At 43.5% G+C, this 25426-nt stretch overlaps 1 protein-coding gene and 1 non-coding gene across 2 annotated transcripts; one reads left to right on the top strand and one right to left on the bottom strand.

Annotated features, from left to right (window-relative positions):
• Window positions 1-7726: 7726 nt before the first annotated feature.
• Ppp1r17 (protein phosphatase 1 regulatory subunit 17) lies at window positions 7727-18456 on the top strand. The gene is made up of 4 exons (XM_051202905.1): window positions 7727-7846; window positions 11228-11380; window positions 12543-12695; window positions 18132-18456. Exons 1-4 carry the CDS (start codon window positions 7753-7755, stop codon window positions 18209-18211), a joined length of 480 nt encoding a protein of 159 aa, XP_051058862.1. The 5' UTR covers window positions 7727-7752; the 3' UTR covers window positions 18212-18456.
• A 5561-nt stretch (window positions 18457-24017) lies between these two features.
• LOC127235905 (U6 spliceosomal RNA) lies at window positions 24018-24125 on the bottom strand. Its single transcript, XR_007835744.1, has one exon. It is a non-coding gene; the product is annotated as a U6 spliceosomal RNA (small nuclear RNA).
• Window positions 24126-25426: the final 1301 nt, after the last annotated feature.

The following is a 25426-nucleotide window of genomic DNA, read 5'->3' as shown; positions in this document are numbered from 1 at the left end:
ACACACACACACACCACGCGCACACACACATACACCACCCACTTAGAAATGTTGGTAGATTAATTTAGAACAGCAAATATTTTTAAGAGCACATTTCATGGGCTATTAACTGAAATAAATTGTTTGGAATTGTGTATTTCTGAGATCGGTCTTATTCATAACAATCCAATGTATGTCACAAAAATGAAAGTACATTGATTTAAAGATAGTTAGCACTGGCCATCTAACAAGGAAGGAGGAAGCCTCGGCCATCTATCAGAGGGATTTACTCACTACAGATAACTTTGCAGCCACAGTAGCCTCTTGAACTTACACTGGAGTGTTCAGACCATGGATCGGTGATTTCACCACTGCACATGCGATTGTTATTTAAAGCTCTCCAAGGCATACATCTGCATTGCCATCTGCCATCTCAGTTGCAGCTTTCATCTATGCTGAGAGTGGGGGAGGGGCTTAATCCACCAGAGGGCATGTTGAATGTCTGTGGGAGGATGGGGAAGACCAGAGCAGCATGGACCTGAACTTGGGAGGGAGTGCATGTGCCTATTCAGAGAGGAATCCATATACTTTGCAGATAATCCCTTTGAATTGTGGGAAATTTGATGAGCAAGAGTTTACGAAGTTCCACAGGCTAGAATAGCTTACAATAAAGTGGTTCAGTTCTCAGGAGTCTCAAAAATACCTCAGTAACCCATGTTGTTTTGGCGATAAATTTGACTCTGTAAAAAAAAATTAGGAACCTTCCCTTTGGGAAGGACTCCACTAAGAGGCTAAAAGGATTTGCACAAATTATGAGCAAGTATTTACAAACTAAATTTCTAATTAAGGACTAGTATGTAGAATATGTAAAGAATTTTGAAAATTCAACAATAAAAACAATTCAATTAGATGAGTAAAGATGCAGAGAGTCACTTCACAAGGAAAATATATATGCACATGAAAACATGTTTAATATCACAATCCTTTTAGGTGACACAAATTAAAATCACAATGAGCTATCACTACATAATGAGAATAGTGTTTAGGAAGTTGTGCCAATACAAAAAGCTACTGAAAAATAAGAGATCAGAGCATTCACACTCTACTAGTGGGAATGGGAAACAGTACAGCTGCTGTATGGTATCATAACATTAAACATTTGATTGCCAGAAATTGCACTTCTGGGCATTTATCCAAGAGAAACAAGAGACTTTGTTCACACAAAAGCCTCTACACAAGTGTTCAGAGCAGCTTTATTTGTAACAGCCAAATATTGGGGGCAACCTAGATGACCTTCAGTAGGTGAATGGACAGTCACAGAATATCACAAAATAATGCTCCGTAATAAATAGGAAGGCATTACTGGTGCAGGCAGTGATGAATCTTCAGGAGAATATGCTCAAAAAAGAAAGGCCAGGCCACCGCCTTCTCTTGCAGAACCCCATGCTTATCACAGTGCAGAGATGACAACTCACAGAAATACCGAACAGGTTGGTGGTAAGGGAATGGGTGAGGGAGAGGGAGGTCCTCCAATATGCACACCTGATGAGGGAGCCATGTGATGTCAGACATGCTCTGAATATGGTGACATCACCATCGTGTGGTAGGTCTGGCATTAAACTAGTTTGTCCAGATGCCTCCCGTGGGCAGGAGGACTGCCTAGGGATTACAGGGTTCCCTTCTGAATTATTTCTTGAAGTTGTATGGTAATTTACCGTTATCTCAAAAAGACACTGTAAAAGAAAACTTAAACATCTTGGAAGAAAGTGCATCCTTTCCAGTTATGCTTGGAAGGAAGATTCTGCTAACAGAGTGGCCACCAAGTCTGTTGGTGAGGTGTCAGGCAGCTGGAAGCAAGGAGCTGCTTCTGGGCTTCTGGTCACTGTCTCTTCTGGGGGTGGGGGGTGGGGTGGGGGTGGGGGTGAGGACCTTCCTTCCCAACAGCCTCTATTTTTGTTTTGTTTTGTTGTGGTTTGGTTTGGTTTTGGATTTGTGAAGACAGGGTTTCACTGTGAAACCCTGGTTGTTCTAGAACTCACTCTGTAAACCAGGCTGGCAGTGAACTCACACAGAAATCTGTTCACCTCTTGTTGGGATTAAAGGCCTCCATTTTTTTCATCTCTCTCTCTCTCTCTCTCTCTCTCTCTCTCTCTCTCTCTCTCTCTCTCTCTCGTGTGTGTGTGTGTGTGTGTGTGTGTGTGTGTGTGTGTGTGTTTTAAATTCTGGCAAAGGACATGAGCTGACCTAGAATATAGCGCTTTAGTCTTCACAGGCCAGCTTGCTTGGGTCCTCATATGCATTATTATCATCATCATTATTATTATTGACTTTGGAACATCTTGTTTGAGTCATTTGGGAAAATGAAGGGTTTTTTTTGGCCTCCAAACAGTGTGGTCAGGGGCTGCTTTCTTTTTGCTTTGAGTTTTTTGAAATATTCTTTGATAAACAGCGGGACAGAGTGGTCAGGAACAGGAACTTAGTATCAGTTGCTAGATTCAAGCCCTCCTCTTGCTGTTTGGTAATGGTAAGACTGCTTTCACGGCTGTCTTCCGAGGGTGATGGGATTCTGAGTTCTGTGAAACTTCGTGTCTCCCTGAACAAATCTGTAAAGCTTTGGGACACTTGTGGTGATGGTCTGACCTCTCAGTTTCTCTCTCCTGTTAAGGTCAGAGTTACAACCCCACCCCTGAAAAAATGGTTTTTAAACCTGCTGCTGATTTTTTAGGAGGATTTCCAGGTAGAGTTGTTTTGTGTAGATTTCTGAGAACTCAACCTAGATCTTTCCACGTGCTGTTGTTAATAGCACACAATCATTGCTGTAGAGAGCAGGAATGACCAAGTTAGTTATCATTCCCTCTCCATTCCCCTGGCCCTGGTGCTTGAGAAACAGAACATCCCCATGGCAACCACAGCAGCTGGTCCCTAGATAAGAGGAGCTGGAGTGGGGCAGAGGCAGCCAGTGCTGCTGAGGAGTAGGAGCCCAGCCCTGAGCACACCACCTCTAGCCTCTCTCTGCCTTCTCAGCGCAGCACCTCCACTGACTGGTAAGTGCTTTGGGTTTTTACTCCAGGAACTTTTGTGATGAAAAACAAATTGCCAGTAACTTACTGCTTTCTTGTGTTCGGTGGGACAAAGCAGAGTGTGCAAGGCTAAGCTGGGGCTCCTTGGGGTGGACAAAGTCAAAACTGTAACACTCATTTTCTGAGGGTCTGAGGGTCCTGAGTCCTGTGACCATCCCTATCCTCCCGAATGAAACCTTTTGTGATTTGGAGCTGAGTGTGATGTGCCTTCACACTGGGAGGACACCTTGCCCATGCGGGCAAAGTGTGCTTGCTTCAGTTGCTTCTCACATTCTACTCCACAGCACAGTCAGTCCTTGAAGAAGACTGCATGCAGTCTTTGGACTTCCAAGTGAAGAAATCCTATTTGCATATGTGGTGCTCCGGGGCCCCGATTCAACCCTCAGTTAAAAGAGGTTGACAAAGATATGAACTGTGCAAATTCAGAGTGAACCCTAACCAGATTTACACTCAACTGTGGAGTGTAATTTTCCCAAACCTTTTAGTAAAGCTTTTAGTACATCAAGTAAAGCTAGACTTCATTGTTTGCGGATGCTCTTTAGAATATTATGTGGTTAACAGTGTGTCCATCTACTTCTGAGACTTGCTTCTGTTGATCCTGAGGCCCGGAGAAGGGTAATCTGTGTTTGGTTTATGTCTTTGGGGGTACTAAATTCATTAGCGGCTTTAGAAAAGGCCAGAACTAGGATGAGATTGGTATGACTATGACGATTTAGAGTGATTTGCATATAGGTATTATAATGACAGGGACTGAGCAAGCAAAGAAGGCATTCACTCACAGAAGGGTCAGTGTGTGCCAGGCTTCTGGCTGGAGACTAGCACCCTCAACAGCCCTAGGGAACAGTATCTGGCACAAACCTAATTACAGATATAAAAGCTATGGCTTCTTGGCCTTTTGGTTAGGATAAAGTGTACAGATGTGAAACTTTGCAAAATAACTTTGCAAAATAATACCTTGCTACTCAACTAGAGAGTGGAGAAGGTCACCAAGACCATTTCTGCCTAGAGCTGCCTTCCTCACAGTGTATCATCTTTGAGTCAATGTCCTTCCCATGGATTAAAATGCATATCCTTACACTCTTAAGAGAACAGACAAAATGCTCAGGCCAGCTTGTGACTTCTGTGTATGCAGAGGCATCACAGTTGTCCCCTTGAAAGTAGCCTGGGTGAGTGGAGAGGAACCTCAGCAACGTGGGCATCTGAGTTGTCATACCTATCCTGATACACACTGGCCCTCTGTCTCTTCTTAACAAGGCATCTTCTTGGGCACCTATACCTTCTGACTCAAAGGATTAAGTGGCAGCTGTCATCAGCACTGGCTGTGCAGGATGACAACAATTTATGGGTCTTCTCTCTAGTGGTGTTTGCATTTGCAGGCATTCCAGCAGAAAGAAAGGCTAGGTGTCTTTTGAAGAGTTAGTAAGAAAGCTGCAAGGTTTTAACATATTGAATCCTGGAAATCTACCTAAGATTCTGAAGTCAAGACTTGGTCTAGTGCACACTATTTACGGGCCTCCTGCATTTTCTCAAATAACCACCAAGAAAACACTTCAGATAATCGGCCTTTTATTCTCTGAGACGTCTGAAAACTGAGCAACAGAAAGGACAAAGGATAGTGCTGCCGTTGTTATACAGCTCCCATAAACTCCTAGTAACAAACCCTGACCTGAAGGGATAGGAATCTTCATGGAGTCTCCTTGCGCCCTTTATTATGAATACTTGCATTTGGCTGTAGAAATAATGCATGAGATTGCTGGGGCTCCCTGAGGCCCTTCTGGGAATCTTACATAATGAAAGTGCCCTGGCTCCCACAGCACATTAGGCTTCAGGTGAGGGTGGGTGAGCCTATGCTGATACTCATCACTGCATGAAAGTGAGAATTCAGAGACCCTGCTGAGGCAGCATGAGGCAAGAAAACGATGAAGGAGTCATTATGAAACACCCTAGTGAAAAGTCTCTGTGAAAAAAAAAAGTGCCCCCGAAGGCCTTAGCAGGGGGGTTGGAATCTGAGGACCCAGGGGATCAATTATTTAGGTTTGAAGAAAATAACTGGTTCCCCAGAAACTCCCAAAATTACAGACAGCAGGCAAGGGAGCCAAAGAAACCTTCCCTGTACATCATGGCAAGTGCATGGTCTTCTATGATAACATGTTTGGGACTCAGACAGAGCCTAAGGGGGAATGCATGGGCAGAGTGGGGAGAAGGAATGAGACAGACCTGTATCTTCCCATGGTAGGAAGCTTCCTTTCTTCTGAGGATGGGAGTGGAGAACAGGGCAGGGCTCTGTTCATCTCACACCAGCCCCCTGAATCTGACACTCCCCCATCATTCTTAGAACATCTCTATTTTCTTTGAAGATTTCATGACAGGACCACTGTAATGATATCATCCAAGATTAAAGTGTCTTGTATTCTTCTGGGCAAAACATCTCTGCCAATTATCTCTGATCTGAAAATGGTCTCCCAATCAAACTATCAAACAGCAGTCCAGCAATGTTAGATTTCAATCACATCTGTTTAAGAGAAAATTACTTCCTCTTTTAGAGGAGCCCTTGTCAGGTTTGTGACAAGGTATTGGCAGCCCCAGTTTGTGCAGGGGACTCTGAAATCCTGGTCATGTATGCCTCACCAGCGTGGGTAGGCTCCTCCTTTGATGTTCCACTGCTGATGAGATGGCTTATCTCAGAGGAAGGCAGGTTCTCCCCAGCTCAGCATCTCCATGAAAGTGAAAGTTTCTACTATTTCTTAGGATTTTTCAGTTACACTGCTGCTTCTCATCAACTGCCACAGACAGTGGCACATAATAGTAGCCATCTAACAGAAAGTACATTCATTTTGGTAAACACCAGACAATTGAACACACCTTCACAGGAACTCTATGGGAAAGGTATAATTATTTCAAGTAAAACATAGATCCAAAGTAAATAACCAACTACCGGACTCACAGGAAATGTCCTTTCATGTGGAGAGGACAAGGGGAGTGGAGCAGACACACTTGACAAGTGTGTACAGTAAGGACCTGAGTCACTGCAATAATTCCGGTTGAGTGCATGAGTCATGGCAGGTCAGTTGAAAACCTCTCAGCTTCAGTTGATATGAAGATGGATATTTTCAACAAATCACCATGGGGTGATGAGCAGCACACCTGTGACATCCATTGCAGAAAGGAGGAAGCGTCACGAAATAGGACCACGTCGAGTCTGTCACATTGACATCCTCAGCATAGAGCCCACTCTTCCTGGGTGACAGTTCCCTGTTCCAATATACTGGCACAGGAGGACAGCCTACAGAAGATTACAGCACGCTTCCTTACAGGTCCAGGGAGTTGGCACTCTCTACCCAGACACTGAGAACAATAGTCTGAATTGATTTCTGCTGAAGTCACTCACACAGTCTGCTAAGAGTGACACTAAAAGCTAGGCTCAAGGGATCAGCTAATGGCCCATCTGCTCTGCAATGACCTCAGCTCATGGGGGAGAATCCCTCAGCCTTGCCAGAGAACAGTGGCCTAGTCTTCAAAGGCAAAGGACTTAATTCATTCTGGGCTCCCAAACTGTCATTGTGGGTGATTTGTGGTGCCTCTGCATGTTGCAGGCTCTGGACTCTCATGAGAAGAGGATTAGCCTGGTCATTTTAACCTTAGTCACTTCTCCCCTTGAGCCTACCCATGTTATTCTGGACATCAGCAATAAATTATCAGATGGGAACAGAAGAAACAGACTCTAATGAAGACTTTCTGGAAACCTCAGCTAATGCATTTCTAGTACAGGCTTGACATGTATCCATGTAGATTTCCACTCCTTCTGGACAAGACTGTAACTGATCATGGAGAAAGTTCATGGGTTTGGATTCCAGGAAAGAGAGAAATCTGGGGACAGGAAGAGACTGCCTTTTATGTAAAGAATCCCCAGGAAGAAAATAGAAATATTCACAGAGAACACACTTTCCCTCTCTGGGTACCTCCTGCCCTCGTGGAATGCATGAGGAGGCAGCTGAGTTGTTTTATAAGTTACAGTTGTAAGGTCAGGGAGACTTAGTCAACCCTAGGTTCAGAGAATTCACTTTATTTTTAAGAGACTAAGGTCTCTTAAAACTTACTGAGACCAGACTTTGATCCAAGCTTAACTAAGATGTGTGACAATAAAATTAATTGTGAATTTGTATGCTCCCATTCCTCATCTGTTGTATAGATATAATCATACTCTATAGAGCTCAACGCAGAAAATACACATGATGTATGGTTGATGTTTTCTTTAACTCTTACCCAGCTTGTTTCTAATTTAGACTTGATTGGATTCTGGAACCCTTAAGTAGCCAAAGAAATGAATATTGGTTGAATAGTTATTTCTAATAGGGAAAGAGACTCTGTGTGTGTGTGTGTGTGTGTGTGTGTGTGTGTGTGTGTGTATGTGTGTGTGTGTGTGTGTGTGTGTGTGTGTTTCATTTGCTTTTGGCTTGCATTTCAAATTTAGCAACTGACTACAAGAATCAGACTTGAGCAAAAAAGGATTGAGTGGGGGCCTACAATAATAATCACTCAGCAGTCAGTATATTTGTTGAATGAATGAGTGAATGAATAAACAGAGGGCATACTTATGTACTTATTACTGCCTTTAATTCCTCCAGTGTTGGGAGACTCTCTCTCTCTTCTGTTCTCTCTCCCTCTCTCCCCCTTTCTCTCCTCCTCACTGAGGATGGCTACTGAGATGATGGCCACAGAGCCAGTGCAGCCTCTGGAGCTTTCAGAAGACATACTGGACAAGTTTGATCCTCACTGTGGCAGCTCAGGTAAGTGTTCCTTTGGGAACGCCTGTCCTGTAAGCCAGACAAGGGTTCTCTGCCATCCTGCTTTCAGGCAAGTCAGAGAGAAGGCCCTCTGAAACCTGATCCAGTGTGCCTTCTGGTAACAGCCTACACCAGATGGATAGGCAAATAGCCATGGGTCTGTGGGGTCTGCCATGTAAATATTAGCTGAAATACTAGAGAGAGGTTCATTCAAATTCGAGAGATACAAAGAGAGGCAGAGAAGCATTGTCCTGTGCTTTGGATGTGACAGAGTCCCAGGCAGAGCATTTTTGAGGCAATAAATGAAATGTGGCAATATAGCTTGTTTCCAGTATTTCCCAGCACACTTAAACTCCATGTGCAGCACCAATAAAATATTTCAAATATCTCTCTTTGCCTATCAAGACAGAATTTTAAATAGCCCTTTTCTGCTTTATTGTCAATCTGTTTCCTTTCCAGAACTGACTTTTTGCATAACCTTTGTAATGAAAACACCAGAAACATTTCTGCCTCTACCCATTTCTAAAAATGAGACACTCAGACATTTGATAGATGGGCCTTTTGCATATTCATAACCTTTGTTAATGCCTTGTCTGGTTATGACTCGTCTCATCTCCCCTCTCCTCGATTGCCTTCAAGATATTTTATGTTCAGGATTCCTCCAAAAAATAAGGAAAATTACAATTGAAATGAAAGTCAAAATTGAAACAAATGTCTGGCTCTTTGTACTAGGTGCCAAGTAGCACCTTGGATTTGGATGGTAGCCCACCCCTAATGGATTCATATGCAAACTATGCCTCCAGAAATCTCACAGCTGGGCAACATCGTCCTAAGCAACATCACTCAGTCAACACCCATAGTGTGTATAACACAGGAAAGAGGGACTAAACAACTCTGTGGTAACAATTTTGATGAATACGAGTGTCATGCAGGTAGACGATATAGCAGAGAAAGAGCTCCAAGAGCCTAACTTGACCCTTAACAATAACCTGGCCACATCTGTAAACTGGACATGACTGTAAGCTTAGTGTGGATTAATGAGATAATTTGTTCAGGAGTGGAATGAATATTGAATAACTGGCAAAACAGGCATTGATAAACTGAGGGAGCCCATGTGCTACAAAGAAATCAGTAAAATGTCCCCACACTTCACTTACTCTGTGAAATCACAGAGTAAAGGGCCCTCACAGAGTACGGCTTCAAGAAGGGCTAATTAGATCGAGACTACTAGGTGACCTCATCAATGTCTACCAGTTAAAGGAAAAGCTTACTGTTCAGTGTCACCAAAGGGAACCATGACATCTGACACTTGTTCTGTTTATATAGGGTGATGGTTGATGATTCAAGCACAATGGTGTATGGTTACTACATATTTCTAATCTTCCTTAAGCATATGAACTAAGAAGGATCTCTCCAATGCACTATAAGCAACTTGAAGGCAAGAATAATTTCTTACTATTTCAAATCTAATAAATGACTTAACAGATACTAGGCTGTTAAGACATATCTGTATAGAGCAATGAATGACACAGGGTATATCTGAACCCCCAAAAATGAAGTGAAATGTTCAAATATTGAATCTTCAATATTTTAAAGACATTTATCTCAACATTTTTTTCTAAAGAAACATATAAATAAGGGAAGAAATATGGGAGCAAAGTATAACCATACACACCTGTAACCCCAATGCTTAAGAGAGTGAAGCAAAGTATCAAAAGCTCAAGGCCAGCCTGGGCTACACAGAGAATTCTGGGAGTGGGATGTGGAATGGGAAAAGAAAGAGAGCCAACAAAAGGGAAAGAGAAGGGAGGAGGGAGGAGTGGGGAAGTTAACCCCAGAATTTCCCATATTCTTTCACGTTTCTAGAAATACACAGACTGGATGCAGGCCAGGATCATGAGCTTTTATTGAAAACATGCAGCTTCTTTGTCTTGTAGCTTCATTGAATCCCAATAGAATAACTCTTCATACTAAGTCCATTTGAGTCCATTCATTCAAGCCCATATTGAGCAAATATGTATTCATGGGCTGAAATGATCTTAAAAGTACAAAGTCACAGCAGAAATAATACCGTCTTCATCCCTTACAATATTACCTGAGCAAAAAAAAATGCTATTAATATTCAGGAGATGAGAAAGGATAGTCAGGGCTGTGGTTAACAAAGAAAGACTGACAACTCTGGAGCATCCTGCTGAGCTACTGGAAGCTCTGGCTGAGCAAAGAACGGCCCAGTAGGTGGGGTACTGAGCAGATGATATGCATCAGATACACAAAGCAGGTGCACATGGATTTAACATCACCTGCACTTAAGCAGTTGATATGGTATCAGCGCATCTACAAATGAAGTCCCAAGTTCTCAGAGCCAACAACTGAGAAACTAAGGGTGTGAATACAGCCTACTTCAACTTCCATTTAAAGTACACTTGTTGGAGAGAGATGTAAGTAAGAACGAAACTCCGAGAAGGTTGTGATCTTTGTCTCCTTGGAGCAGGAGATTAATCATTTTAGAACAATGGACCAGGGCTTGGACGATGGTAGATAAGTGCATAGGAATGCAGAGCAGACAAATATGTCTGGTTTAAGATGCAGCCATGACAAGGTTTTCAAGAGCCTAGTGACTTGTCTGGAGTCATCACCGAGAGAACATCTGATGATGTAACATAGAAGCTGGGCTTGAAACGATCTAGTAAAGGGGCTGTGAAAAGGAAAGAGATCAGACAGAGAATGACACTATAAAAAGGCCCTGTAGATGCCGAAGCCTGAGTAGGGCTTTTCATGAGGACCTAGCAACCTGAAGAGGTAAGGCAAGTAAGCAATTCGCTCTCCACCATAGTGAAGTGTTCCATGATTCAGGGAGAACCTGTTGCCCATGGCTTGCGGGCTTTTAAGGAAAGTGGTTCTTGACCAAAAGAGGCTGAGAACAGTGACCCTTCTGTCCTGCAAAAATGTAGCTCAAACCTATTCAGACACATTTTTCTGCTTGTCTTTGCCTTGATGACTTCACTGATTTCTCTAAATTTCAAGTTTTACCAGGGGGCTGGAGAGATGTCTCAGTAGTTAGGTGCACAGGTCCTAGCCAGCCAATATCTGTATTTCCAGTTCCAGAGGATCCTGATGCCCTTTCTGGTCTCTGCTGGCATTGCATCCACAGATACACATGCAGACAAAATGCCCATGAGCATAAAATGAAAATAAAGGTTAAGCACTTTTTAACCTTTTAACCTTTACTGAATTCTAATTTTCTAGTCTCTATACAAAGGCATGAACATTTATCCAATTCTTCCATTGACAAAATAAAAAAATTAAACTTTTCCTTTTCAGGCCAAATGTGCTTAAAGACACTCAAGACTTATGTGTGTCACTCCTTTTCCTCTTTGAATACAGATGACCTTTCAGACCAGTTCATTAAGGACTGCGACCTTAAAAAGAAGCCAAGAAAGGGGAAGAATGTACAGGCCACTATGAATGTTGAGTCAGAGCAAAAGAAACCCAGGAGGAAAGATACACCTGCACTGCACACCCCACCTTTCATACCAGGTAAGGGGTAAGACACCCTGTTCTGCATGGCTGCAAGAACCTGCTGCCAGGTTGCAGCCATCTCCAAGAATCTCTCTTTAAACATTTGTTTTCAATTCTAAAAGACTATTGACGTAGTGTAGTAGCATATGCAAGCTACAACGTAGAAATTTCCTCTCAGTAGCAGTGGAAGTTGGTGACAAGGAAGTATCCTGAGTTTTGGAGACTGAAGACCACATTATTAAAACACAAAGAATAAAGTCCCTACAGGTTTCCAAAGTGACCAGGAGCATCTACGTCCAGCAGACATGGGGTAGGATCAGGATGGGAGAGTGATGGGCCACTTGAGATGGGTCCTCCCTCAGTCCCAGGTATCACCTGGTCATGGAGCAGGCTGGAATCACTGGAGCCCTAGGCCCAGGAAAACAAGCAAGCAAACAAACAGACAAAAAACAGTGATAGTTAACATTTGTGCTGCACCATGCTGTGATAGGCTTATTCTTCCGCGGTTTTATTTTGTCTTCTTCCCTTTTACTTTTGACCATCTATTTTTGCATCCTTTCTACTCACAGCATGTTTTGAGGGACACTAAAGAAACAGTGCAGCAAGAACCAGCACCATAATGGAAGTTCTTAGGTCAAAACCATGGATCTATATCTGAGGAGTAATTGTGGAAATGTTCATAAAAATGGGATATTACAGAAAGATGAAATGATGGGTAATCACCACCCTCCAACGTGTCTCCTCATATATGACAGAGCAGGCAACTGGGTGACAGTCCATGAAGGTGGGGGGATAATTAAGGACTCGGCTGAACGTGTGTGACCCCCCCCCTAGCTTGCATGACAGAAATATGACCCCTCCTAGGTATGGAATGTGGGCTCTACCTTTGTATGAGCTATGACCAGTAGGAGAAAGTTTTCTGCCTCCTTTCCTGAGATAGGTGACAGTGGCAGCCGTGCCAAGCACCTCAAGCAAAATAAAACCAGGCACTGAAAAAGCCCAATGATAAGAACTATCCTCGTGTACTTATAGGAAACTTCTTTTTTTAGAAAGCAGATTTGAAAAGCTGCTTCGTTTGCATTCTCCAGGTACCAGCCCTCTAGGTACCCATGCGCATCCCCTCAGCATTAGGATCTGTACCCTTGACCCCATTCCTCTTTCTGCTCCTCTAACCGTGCAGGTGTGATTTCAGAACACTTAATTAACAGATATGATGTTCAAGAGAGAGTTCCAAAGGGCAAAACAGGCCCAGCTCTTCACAGCACCGACATGGAACAGAAAAGGCCAAGGAGGAAAGACACACCTGCCCTGCACATGCCTCCCTTTGTTGCAGGTAATAATTTTTAAGAGGGCTGGGATAGAACTGTCACAGAAGGGGTGGAAGCAGGTTGGAGCCTTGCCATCTGGAGGTGGGAGGGGCGTGGCCTGTGGCCCAGCCCAGCAAGCTGCATGGCGGCTGTGCTCAGGGGCCCAGGGAGGAGTACCCTGCCACTGCCTCCTGGGTTTTCCTTCTTTGGCTGTTCCCCAGGGGCGACTTGGGGGTGGAGGAGGCTCAGAAATAACTCCTGCTTCAGCAGACCTGGTCAAATTCTCTGAGCCAATGGGACAGAAACGTCAGTGGGACCTTGAGAAGAGGTGAAATTCATGCTTTCCCATCTTATGTGGATTGTGCCTGTTATGGTTGAGGGATGGTTCCTCGACTTCTATGTATGAATTGTCAAGACAGGAGACAGGGATGGAGGAAGAGAGAGAAGATATGCAAATATCAATAGCTATATTAAGGCATGTCATCAGATAACACACACACACACATAATGTAGTGAAGTATTTTCCTTTTTCCTTGTCCCTAGGAAGCTCTGGGGAAGGATGCTCATGTATTCCTGATTAGACTATGTCTCTTTTGCACACCTTCTTGCCTGCTCTCTTGCTTGCTTGCTCGCTGGCTTGCTCAGCTCACACAACTTTGGAAACTAGCTTACTGAACTCTGTCTACATGCAGCCTCCTTAGAAGATTCACATATATTGACAGTATAGAATATGAACATCACAGCATCTTCAATCTTGTATTTATCAGCTAATACTTAGCTTCTGGGGATTAGTATGAAGGAAATCCATAATCACATAAACAAACAGGTCATCTGATATCTGCTGGGGCAAGTAAAAATGATGGAGCCAAACTAGGAAGGGAATGCAGCAGAGATGAAGGAAAATTCTCTTGGATACAAAATTTTACATCTGCATGCAAGCTGGCTGATGCCTTCCTTCTGAAATACTGAGTTATGACTCCATGACAATGGATGCTGACTACATCCTACCTGAATCCCAGAGGAGCAGCCTCCCCTATTGAGTCAAAAGGGCTACTCAAGGACTCCAGTGTCTAAATAGTGTTGTATATATGAAGGCTCTATAGACTATGAAAGTCCTTGAGTCAGTGAGGCTCTGATTAGGTGCCTTCAGTGGCAGATGTTGCTGTGCAGTCCTGGCTTTACTTACTCTATTAGCTGGGGTTCTTTATTTCTGGAGTCTGTTAGTATGTAAAGAATTGGCAGTAACCGCAATGCTAGTTAAGCTGGAAAGGATGGAGCCTTTGGCAGGTATCCAGAAAGACTCGTGCTGGTTCTAATAAGGGTGTTGAGAGGAACTTACAGGCAAGCACACCACAGAGACATCTCTCATTAACCCTTGGCAAGTGGAAACTGGACAAGGATTCACTCTCCCTTCTAAATCTTGTGCTAAACGTCTCACTCCCTTAGGTTAATGAGCTCATTTGACAAGTCCAAATGCCTGAATGGACCTACTAAGGCTTCCCTGCCAGACCTGGGCTTTGTTTGAACTTGGACCATAGTTGCCAAGGATTTATCTTGAAAATTGCATGGCAGAGAGTGTTGATTGTGATTGGTTAGAAACAGGTACCAAGAGCAGCTTAAGTCTTACATTGGTGGCAAAAAGAGCCAAACAAAATGAAGACAACACAGCAGGAAATATTGAATGCCAACAGGACATTTGGAAATCAGAAATAAAAATGGAATACTTATACAAAGGAAAGAAGATAGGACCTCCTCTGAAAATGGCACATGTCTCTTCTTCTGGGGAAAAAGATTCCCTGGTTTGGTTTATGAGCACAGGTGGTACCTCTGTTAGATAGTACCTTTGCTCTTCAAGGTTTAAGGAGAACATATGTTTTTTAATTGTTTTTAAATTCCAATCCCAGTTCCCTTCTCTCTCTCCTCCTTCTTTCCCCTCCTTCCCCCCATCCCAGCTCCCATCTGCTCCTGAGAGGATAAGGCCTCTCCTAGGATGTCAGCTAAGTCTGCTCCTCCACTTCTTTGAATCAGAACCAAGACACCCTTGACACATACCTAGACTGTGCAAGGTATCTCAAGGAACACATACTTAATGACGATGGCTAAGTTTGGATGATGTCTAGGTGGGATCTTTGTCAGAAACAGCATGCTGAGCACCTCAAAAAGATCCAGTACTAGAAGCCCTAAAACACTAAATTCTGTTTTACATAGAAAGAGAGGAGTTGATAGTCGCTTGATCTTACTATGTCTGAGTCTTGTGCTAGGTGGTTGATGTGGGGGATTGCTGGGAAGTTGAATGATGCTCAAGGGTTCCTACAATGTGCAGTGATTTAGCAGAGATTCTATGGGGCATTTTTAGAGCATTAAAGAATGTGGGCCTAGGCTTGAGAAATGGTTCAAAGGATGAAGAATAGAACCTGAGTTGAGATCTCCAGATGTCAGCTGTTTTATATGAGTGGAGGTATGGGGGCCTGTCTGAACCCTCAGGGCTCAGGAAAGAGAGATGAGGGATGCCAAAGACCAGTTAGACTGGTTGAATTGCTGAGTTTCTGGTTCAGTGAGCTACCCTGACTCAGTATATAAAATGGAGAGTGGTTATAGAAGATACTTGATACAAAACTCTTGCCTCTATATACACTTGTGTACATGTAGCTGCAAAACATGTAGACTCACAAGCATGTATGCACACTCATGAGTAATTTACAAGAAAAAGGAAATCGAAGGCCCAAGTCTCTCTGGCAGCATTTAGCCCTATAGGAAGTGCAAATTCTGTTTCCCAGCTGGATAAACTGAGACCGGAGTGGGTTGGGAGAGCTCCTCCATGGTACCTGATGACAGAGGGACATGCTCTGGCTCTGACTTCAGTGCCCCGCAGCCTTCGGGGATACAGTTCTGACTCCTAAGAACAGAAACCAGGAGTGAGACAAACCACATCAGTATTTCCCAGACTGGGTTTTCCTCAAACCCTCAAAGCAACGAGGACAAAAGCAGAGTGGTGACGTGTGCCCATTCCTATGTGGATTCTCTGAACAGGATACTGAGACAGTCAAGACTCTTTAGAGCCGCTGTGATAGTCATCCTTTTGACACTGTGGCGAAACCCCCGAGAAAGTCAACTGAAAGCCAGGAGGGTTTTATTTGACTCAGATTTTCAGAGCCAGAGCTTTAGTCCATAGTGGCTTGGCTTTGTTGCCTTTGAGCCGGTGGCAGGACAGAATGTGAGGTGCAAAGTTAGGTGCTTGGTGGAGCAAAGCCCTTCACCTTGTAGTAGCTTGGAAAGAAAACAGAAGATCAGGATGGGGTGCCAATGCCCTTCGAGGGCAGGCCCCAGACATCTCACTTCCTCCTAAGGGCTCCAACACCTCCCAGTCTCCACAGCAACCAAGAGCCCTGGTAAGAGCCCAAATGCAACACATCCTCTATCTTTTCCTTATAAACTATCCCAGCCATTGTTTCTCATGTTGATATAAAATAGCGGCTCATTTAACACATGGGATTATGTTCTGTACCCCTGTGGGCAGGTTGGTCCATCCCATCCAGGAAGGGCCAGCCTTCACCACTTAACATGCTCCTGCTACTCCTGCTGTCGAAGGGCTTCCTCCCCACCCCCTCGCCCAGATTTTCTAGACCTACACTTCATGGGTATCCAAAGTAACTAGAAAGTTATAGAACACAGCAATTTAAATGTGTCTGCCAATTTTAAATTACCCAAAGTCCATTCCGCTTAGCTAATTCTACATGCTCTTGACACAGTAGCTTTACTTCTAAATAAAAATTTAACTCTATGCCGCTGTTGTTATAAGAGAAAATTTCTCTAACTGTGCTTTATAAGTGATTTATGCACGGCTTTAGCATTAGCCAGACTTGCAATTGTTTTTCCCCTCCAATAAACACTAGCTAACTGGTTAAAAATATAAACAGAGAATTGAATCAAATGAGTAGTCATTAAGACCAACAAATAGTTTTCATTAATTTGTTGATGTTGAAGGGAGGAGAACGCTGTGGAAGAGCTCCATGCAGAACCCAAATTCATTCCCCAAGCTCAGGTCATTGGGAAGCGATGCATGGAGAGGAAGGTCCCTGCATGGACAGGAAGGTCCCTGCATGGACAGGAAGGTCCCTGCATGGACAGGAAGGTCCCTGCATGGACAGGAAGGTCCCTGCATGGACAGGAAGGTCCCTGCATGGACAGGAAGGTCCCTGCATGGACAGGAAGGTCCCCACTGAGAGGAGGAGAAGCAGGGCACACAAGGCTGTGGTTGGGAAATGTGGCTGCGGACTAGAGGGAAATGACAGAAATGACCAAGGCCTGGTCTTGACCCAGGTTCATTTGTCATTTCTTAAAATGGCCCCTCTTTCACAGAATGGGCAAGACCTCCCAAGTCTCCTTTGGTGGCCCTTCCTGAACTGATCAGCCCTTAAAAATTGTACAAAAAAAAAAAAAAAAAAAAAAGGAAATTAAGTTTTCTGAATTTCTGAACTTCACAGGCCAGGGAATCTTTGGAAGAGCAACTTCATTTTGCCTGAATAAGGATTCAGCTGACATCTCCACATCTTGTAAAAATGGGGATATTTTAATTCTACCTCCAAATAAAGAATTGCTCTAATGTGAGGACATACCATACGTGAATACTCTAGTATGTTCCCTTCACTCAGAAGTATTTGGCCTCTGTCTTCCAAGGTCTGATACTGGGGAGCAGACATTCAGAAATTAGTATTTCTCCTGATGCTGTTAGGTTTGACTTTATAAGTCTTGCTGTTCCATGCAATAGAGAAATACACTAGCAAATTATGGAAAAAGTAAAATAGAAAGCAAAGAAGTCACTTAGTTTATCATAGATGTGGCTTTAAATTCTTTTAAATATGTATTTATGAACAGGGCTGCACATGTTCTCCACTGGGCCCGTGGAGGTTGGAGGACACGTGAAGGAATAAAGTCTGTCCTTCCACTGCATGGGTCTGGTGGTCAGACTCAGGCTGTCAGGGTTGAAGGCAAGCACCTTTATTCTCTGAGCCATCCCCCTGGCCCACAGAGGTGGCTTTTAGCCGGACATGTTACAAACATCCTATTGACACATGCCTCTTTGAGTATTGGCATCCTCCTTTTAGACTTGATAACAGAATATTTAGACTAACATTAAAAGAGTGACTGAAATGAAGCCCCTGACAGTAGGCCTTCTAAAACCCTGTGCCTTCGACGATCCCACTGTACTGTAAGACAGGGGTGAAGGTTGGGCCTCTATCTCCTGTTCTGCCCAGAACAGAACACCTCTGTGATGTGACGGTTATATAAGGCCACCTGGTTACACACACACACACACACACACACACACACACACACACACACACACACACACACAAGCATTTCTGGGTCACTATGCCTTTGAGAGCAGTCCTGGTGCACCAGGGCTGTCTGATAATTTCAATTGGACATTGTTAATTGCAGGCCTACATTTTGTTTTGCAGGTTTGACTCTGCTCGGAGATGAGAGTCCCAGAGTGATTATGGAAGATGACGAAAAGGATGGTGACAAGCTAACTATTTAAAGATACCTCCCCCGAGATTGTGTGTAAATAGGTTAGATCAGTTCCCAATGGTGACCTAAAGGAAAAAAAATAGATTTGTCTCTGCTCTCATTTTGTCCTAGTCTGCCTCTAAGATTTAGACTCCTCCTTCCCAGGAGACCTACTGGTCAGATTGCCAGTCACCTCCTTATCTTTCCTCTTGAGCTGCTTTCCAGCCCCGCTTCTTGAACTTCCATTTCCCCACGCAGTGAGAAGGATGTTTTTCTAGTAAGAAGCAAAGGTGCTCAGTGTCTGCAAGCAAAAACCCTGGATGAAAAGGAAGAAAAGGGGCCTTTCCTCCTGGCTTAGTGGCTGGGCAGAGTCTGTGTCAGCATCAATCACAACCATTTGGGACTCCAGCAGGGTCACTGCAGCTAGTTAGACATTTGGTCTCTAGCTTACAGAATGTTCTGACGAAAGGGTTTTTCATTTCTTTCTTCCTGCATCAACTCTGCTCATACTCTGAAGCCCCTCCTTACGGATGCTATAACAGTTCAAAAAGAAGCAGCCAGTCCACTGTGCAATAGCTGAAGATGTCGCAGGCAGAGAGTGCTGGTCTATGTAGGTCTTTTAATTAATTTTATTGTTAAAAATGAGAGTTCTTAACTATGTTGCTTGTCATGACATTTGTGAATGTCATGGCATAACTAATGGTAGGTAAATAAATACCAGTGATTGCTGGGATTTAATTTTTAAATGTAAGGCCGTTTGAAGGTTGTTCTAATATTTCCAGCATCTTACTTATTTAGACTGCAGCAACCTTTCTTGTATAGGAAGTTGGGTTGTCTAGTGAATATGGGTGTGCATTTAGTTCCTGTGCAGTCTGCAATCTCTGCATGCCTGTGGGGGATTTTGCATACAGATTTCACTCACCAGACAGGTGAGGAGTATTAGATGGAAGAAAAGCAGATAATCTAGTGCTCAGATCCAAGAGGGGAACATGGGATGGTTCTGTATATACTTGAGTTCTAGCTGTTGTTCTTTCTGTCTTTCTATCCCCTTACAAATATGCAAAAGATGCAAAACAACATTTCAGAAATAAAGATGCCTCTGCACGTATCCCTGTGTCCTGGAAAATCTCTCCAAATGCCCCACTTGTTTATAATTATAAAGAACAAAGACTGAGGAATGAACAGCCACAAACAAACCTTGCATGGTTTGCCTTTGGTGTGCTTGTGTTTTTGTTTGGCCCACAAAGATTTTTTTTTCCTGTTTAGATGATGTTTTCTCTTTTATTTTATTTTCATTTATGTATGTAATTGCCTGTTCATTTTAATTTCATTTTTCATTCCAATCACAGTTCTTTCTCTCAGCCCTCCTCCAGTCACTCCTTGCCTCTCCCTCAGCCCCACCCCCACACCATCCAATCCTCCTGAAGGGTAAGGGCTCCTATGGGGAGTCAACAAACCTGGCACATTAAGTTGAGGCAGAACCAAGTCCCTCCCCACTGTGTTAAGGCTGAGCATGCATTTCATCATAGGGAATGGGCTCCCACAAGCTAACTCATGTACCAAGGATAGATCTTGATCCTACTGTCAGGGGCCCCTCAGATAGACCAAGCTAACACAACTGTCTCCCACTTGCAGAGGGCTTAGTTCAGTCCCATGGAGGCTCCACAGCTACAGACAATGACATCATGAAATTTGCAGTTAAATGGATGGAACTAGGAAAAAAAAAACATTGTGAGTGAGGCAACCCAGATTCAGAAAGACAAACACTGAAATGTACTTACTCATAAGTGAATACTAGATGTAAAACAAAGATAACCAGACTACAGTCCACAGCTCCATAGACGCTAAGTAACAAGGAGGAACCTAAGAGGGACACATGGAGAATGGATCCCCCTGGAAAGGGAAATTACATGATCTCCTGGGTATACTGGGGGTGGGAGGTGTTAAGTGGGAGAGGATGGGGGATGAGAACATGAGGGAACGTGATGGTGGAGTTGGAGGAGGGATGGAGTGGGAGAGTGATGATAGAGGGAGAAACCTAGTGCTAGCGACATTCCCAGGAATTCACAAGGATGACCCCAGCTAAGACTCCTAGCAATAGTAGAGAGGGTGCCTGGACTGGCCTTCCCCTGTAATCAGATTGGTGAATACCCCAACTAGCATCATAGAGCTTTCATCCAGTAACTGATGGAATCAGATTCAGAGATCCACATCTAAGCCCCAAGCCAAGCTCTGGGAATCCAGTTGAAGAGAGGAAGGAGGGAATATATAAGCAATGGAGGTCAAGATCATGAACAGGAAATCTATAGAGACAGCTGAACCAAGCTTTTGGAAAGATTTTTTTTTAATCCTGGAATTAGCTATCAATATTTAAGAATCAAGAATCTATAAGGAGTCCTAGATTTTATTTTATCTTGAGAAAAATGTTTGGAGGGCTGACAGTCTAGGCAGGTTGGGCTCTAACTAAAACTGAGTTCTGCAAACAACTCTAGAAGGCATGCACAAACACACCTTTTGGAGGTCTGTCCCACCCTAGCTACTGACCCATTAACTTCATGACAAGTGAGGTCTAAAGCTTTATAACTCTAAACCTTTTCTGGGAATTTAGAACCCTATGAAGTAAGTTAGCAAAGACATGTGACCTATTCCCAGGGACTTCTTGTCTACTTGATCCAAGCAATCACAGTTTGGAGGAAGGGGGATAAGATTGTGACCACACTGCCAATTGAAACATAAATGATGAAAAGGGCTGCTGTAAAAGTTTTTAAATAGTCGAGAGCAGTTACAGACAAACAAATGGTACCATGAGTGCCCCAACAATAAAATGCTTTGCAGAAAGTTCCTCGCTCAGAAAACACAGATGCACTCTTGCTAGATTTTCTGTTAAAATGTGGAATACACCTGCAGCCATGCCCACAGGATGTGCTTAATGACTCCTAGTAGCTTGGAAAACCACCCATAATTTCTTGTGGGAATAAACTGGCTGTTCTAGAAGCAAGGGCCTTGGATTCTAGTCCCAACTGTGTGACACCGAATAAATCCCTGGAGCTCTGAGTTTGAAAATAAGGATAATGGTCCTTCTTTTGCACTCTTGTAGCTTGAGAATCAGACTGTAGATAAGGGACTTTGAAAGCTAAAATGTCCACCCACTGGGAGGATTTGAGCAGGGATGGTGCCTTTCTGTGGATGAACCCAGGTGCTTTAGTGTTAAGCTAGTAGTAGTTATGAAGAACTGATTCAGAACATCTGAAAGACATCAAGGAGGGAGGGCCTGCCACCTGTGCAGTCTTCATAGAAATGTCTGCCTTCTCTTCATGGGAAGCTGGCCCTTGTGACAGAGTCACAGCCAATATGCGAAGGGGCAAAGCCAGATAAAGTACAAGCCAAACCTGCATGCCACTGCAGTAATGTGGGTTGAAGTCAAACCTCCCTCCTGCCCCTTGTCCCATGTGGTCCTATTCTGGGTATCAGATTGGTCATTTAGTAACTAGACTTGTGAATAGTACACTCCCTCTTATCAAATGATGATGCTGATAGCAAATGTGTTTCAAGCACCATTCAGAAAGCAGGTTCAATGTGAAGAATCCGTTGGGGATGCATTCTTCCAGTGAGGATACACCACACACGAGTGATGGGGGGTGCCCTCCTGTATATGTTTCTCTTATTGGTTGATGAATAAAGCTGTTTCAGCCAATGGACAGGTAGGATGTAGCCAGGTGGGAAGCATAGGCAAAGCTACCCAACTAGGAGAATTCTAGGAAGAGGAATGTAGAGAGGGAGTCATGAAGGAGATGCCATGTAGCATCCAAGGAAGTAAGAAGCCTGGGCATCACCAGTAAGCAAGACAACATGGAGATACACAGATTAATAGAAATGGGTTAATAATTAAGAGATAGCTAGCCAATACAAAGCCCGAGCCATTGGCCAAACAGTTTATAATTAATATAAGCTTCTGTGTATTATTTGGGACTAAACAGCTATGGGACCAGGCAGGACACGAACTTCCATCTACACATGAGAGCCAGCTCTCTTTCGAGAGCACAGTCTGCACAGCTTTTAGTAGTTGTTGGCTGAGGTCACACAGCCAGCTTATAATGCCTCATTATTACTTGGAGAGTCAGAAGAAAAGCTGTAGGGTGGGACAGGACCATGAAGAAAAACAGTAGGGTTTTGTTTTAACTACAACTGGGTCACTTTTCCTTCCCTAGCCTGTGGTATCCAAGCTACCCTCATTGAAGAAGAGGAGACTAAGTTAGCATACAGTTGTGGAATTAAGTTCATAAAGCAATTATGAGGCTGGTCACGCAATGGGTTTGGTGCGACCTCTATCATCCCTGTGAGTGACGCTTCCTTGCCACTGTGATTCTAATTCATGAATGTGAAGGTGATATTCACAACAGGCCCAAAGCACTGAGTGGAGGCACAAGCAATTGGTATCTGGGAACACCCTAGAATGCCTACATTTCCAGGATCTCTTTCAATCTGTCATTTTTGTAGATGTTCTGAATGTTTTTTGAACCCTCAAATCAAGCCAGAAGACTATGCACAGGTCTTCTCTTTGAAAACAACTTCTCTGGACCAAAGCTCATTGAGATGAGGATGCAATACACATGAGAGTTAGGTCTCTTTCAAAAGTACCAGCCATGGTCTTTCTTTAAATCAGACAGACTTTAATAGCATTCACAGAACTTACACATTGTTGGAAACAAGCTCAGCCTTGGAATATCTAATGCCAATTTACTTTCTCAAGAAGCAAAGAATAGGCATTTCCTAAGATCAGAAAATTTCCAAGATGTCCTAAATGGATTCTAAATGCAGAAGGTCTGGGAGGAAAGAGGAGTCAATCAGCTGACAGTTCCAGGCAGAAACAACAAAAGATATTCTACATTCCTCCTAAATGTATGTTAAAACCCAGTTTCAAATCCTGGGCTGCACATCAGTAGTTGTTATCATGTCTGCAACTGCAACCAATCCTGAAAAGGATTCCTTCCCCCTCTGAATTGTGCTCCTGCTCCTAAGTCTTTTTCCACACCCAGGAACACTGCTGTCAGTCTATAAAGTCAGTGTAGTATAGGTTTCAACTCCCAATTTCATTTTATTTGTTTGTTTCTTTGTTTATTTATTTGCTGTTTAATTTTTTTAATTTGCTTTTCAAAGTGGCTCACTGAACCAGTACAATCAGGGTTTGATTAGATATTGCAACGTTAAAATTTCCCAACACTGACCAGGATTGCAGTCTCTTGTATACATTCTCGCTGCTTTCTTCAGAGAATGGAGTGGCTATTGACAGTGATGAGCAGTAGTAAGGCTACCTGATATAACTGGCAATCCACTGGCCTGTGTCCCATGCGCTGTTGAGTGTCACAGGAAGACGGCTTGGAAGCTGTTCTCTTCTGAAGCTTTCCTGAGCAAGTCTTGTTTTTGGCAGAAGACACCAGGGGAGCACTCCACAAAGACTGTTGGATGACTAAGCCCAAATCTCGACCAACAACTAGTGAACTGACAAAATTTCCCTCTCAACTGTAATAGGAAATTCTTAACACATAAGAACTTCTTGTCCTTTGATAAAGGACAGCAGATAAGGCAAGAACATAATAGCAGGACAGGAAGCCCAAATCCCAAGTCTGGCCACTTAGAAAGACCTCACTCTTAAGTTAGAGTACTTTTTGTGCCATGGGCAAAGTGCCTCATTATTAACAGCCACTCTCCATACCCATCCTGGGGGAATAGAACAGCCTGGCAGGAGATATGGGGCACCTGGGCAAGATCTAGGGATGCCAAAGGATTTTGTGTGACCTCTGAGTCTCCAAGAGTAAGTCACTTATGTCCTAGCTCTCAAAAATGTGGAACGCTTCATGAATTTGTGTGTCATCCTTGCGAAGGGGCCATGCTAATCTTCTCTGTATCGTTTTCAATTTTAGTATGTGTGCTGCCGAAGTGAGCGCTCAACTCCAAATTTTCAATGCAGAAATACCCTTTTTAAAATAATTTTATTACTCTGTGTGTGTGTGTGTGTGTGTGTGTAATATGGGTAGGCCAAGGACTCACAGGAAGGAGGAATCCATTCTCCTCTTACACCATGTAGGTCTCTGGGATTAAACTCAGGTTGTAAGTGTGGCCACAAGCACCTTTACCCACTGAGCCATTTTACCAGATCTTTAGAAACACTCTTAGATAGAGGTCCAAGGGACAGCTTTCCAACCACTGCCTCACCCTGCAGCTGGTGGCAGAGAGAGCCTTGCCCAGAACCTGGATCTCTTCTGCCCAGCATCAGTATGGATAAAAGAAACCCTTTAATTTCAGCCATTTCCCCAGTCTCTGCTTTTTGAAACCTAAAGTATTAGGTCGTTTCAGAAGGGTGGGAGTCCTCAAAGGAAGTCACAGGAGAAAAACAACAGGAAACAAAAGGCAAATGCGTTCACTCCAATGTGCCTCTTCCTCATGATGCCAAAGATCTGCCTGTGAACTGGCTAAACAATCAAGCAAATAAACAAACAATAACACTAAACTAAACCCTAGGTCCTCCTGTCCTTATACGTCAGAGACAAAGAGAAACAATATATGCTTCAGTACTTGCCAGTCGAATTGCACACACTATGTTTTCCCTGCTCTTTTCCCTATGTGCCACATTTAATCCTGATTAATAGTAACTTGTAAAACATTAAATAAGAGCCAGGGGATGGAGAGTCGAGGCAGCTCACACAAGAGTCCAGGTCTCTTACTAGCCCACTGCTGTTCATGTGTTCATAGTGTGTGGAATTCTGAGATTCTTTTTGAAGTGGAGTCCAGGGCACAATGGGAGCTAAGGGATCTTTCTGTAACCCAGAAAGATGTCAATTAAGTAAGCAGCTTCTAATAGTCACCCTCTGTGGTGGTTGGATCTAAAATGCCTCCATTACTGCTGTGTGAAAGCTAAATCACCAGTGGTGACACTATTTTGGAAGGTTCTGGAAACTTTAAGAGATGGGGTCTTGCCTGGAGGAAGAAAGCCAATATTGGCCATGCCTTTGGGGGCTGTTTCTTGCTCTGGCATCTTCTTGTTGCCCATTTCTCTGGTTCCTGTCTTTCATGAGGGAAACAGCCTCCTCTTCCACCTCTTTCCGTAGCCAAGGTGATGGGCTTCACCATGGCCAAGGACCAATTAATGCACTGCAGATTGAACTTTCTGAATATGTGACTCTAAATGAATCTTTCTTCTCTTAGATATTTTGGGATGGGGGGAAGTATTTTGACACACAATAAGGGA

This window comes from Phodopus roborovskii, unplaced genomic scaffold, assembly GCF_943737965.1.
Source record: "Phodopus roborovskii unplaced genomic scaffold, PHOROB, whole genome shotgun sequence".
NCBI lineage: Eukaryota > Metazoa > Chordata > Mammalia > Rodentia > Cricetidae > Phodopus > Phodopus roborovskii.
Note: the sequence above shows the minus strand (reverse complement) of the source record. Positions and strands in the feature narration are given on the sequence as shown.

What these genes read in the sequence shown, in the direction of transcription:
- Ppp1r17 (XM_051202905.1), top strand. Translation starts at nt 7,753, where the DNA reads ATGGCTACTGAGATGATGGCCACAGAGCCAGTGCAGCCTCTGGAGCTT. An exon ending in CACCCCACCTTTCATACCAG is followed by an intron (nt 11,381 to 12,542) that starts GTAAGGGGTAAG and finishes CTAACCGTGCAG; the next exon opens with GTGTGATTTCAGAACACTTA. An exon ending in CATGCCTCCCTTTGTTGCAG is followed by an intron (nt 12,696 to 18,131) that starts GTAATAATTTTT and finishes TTTGTTTTGCAG; the next exon opens with GTTTGACTCTGCTCGGAGAT.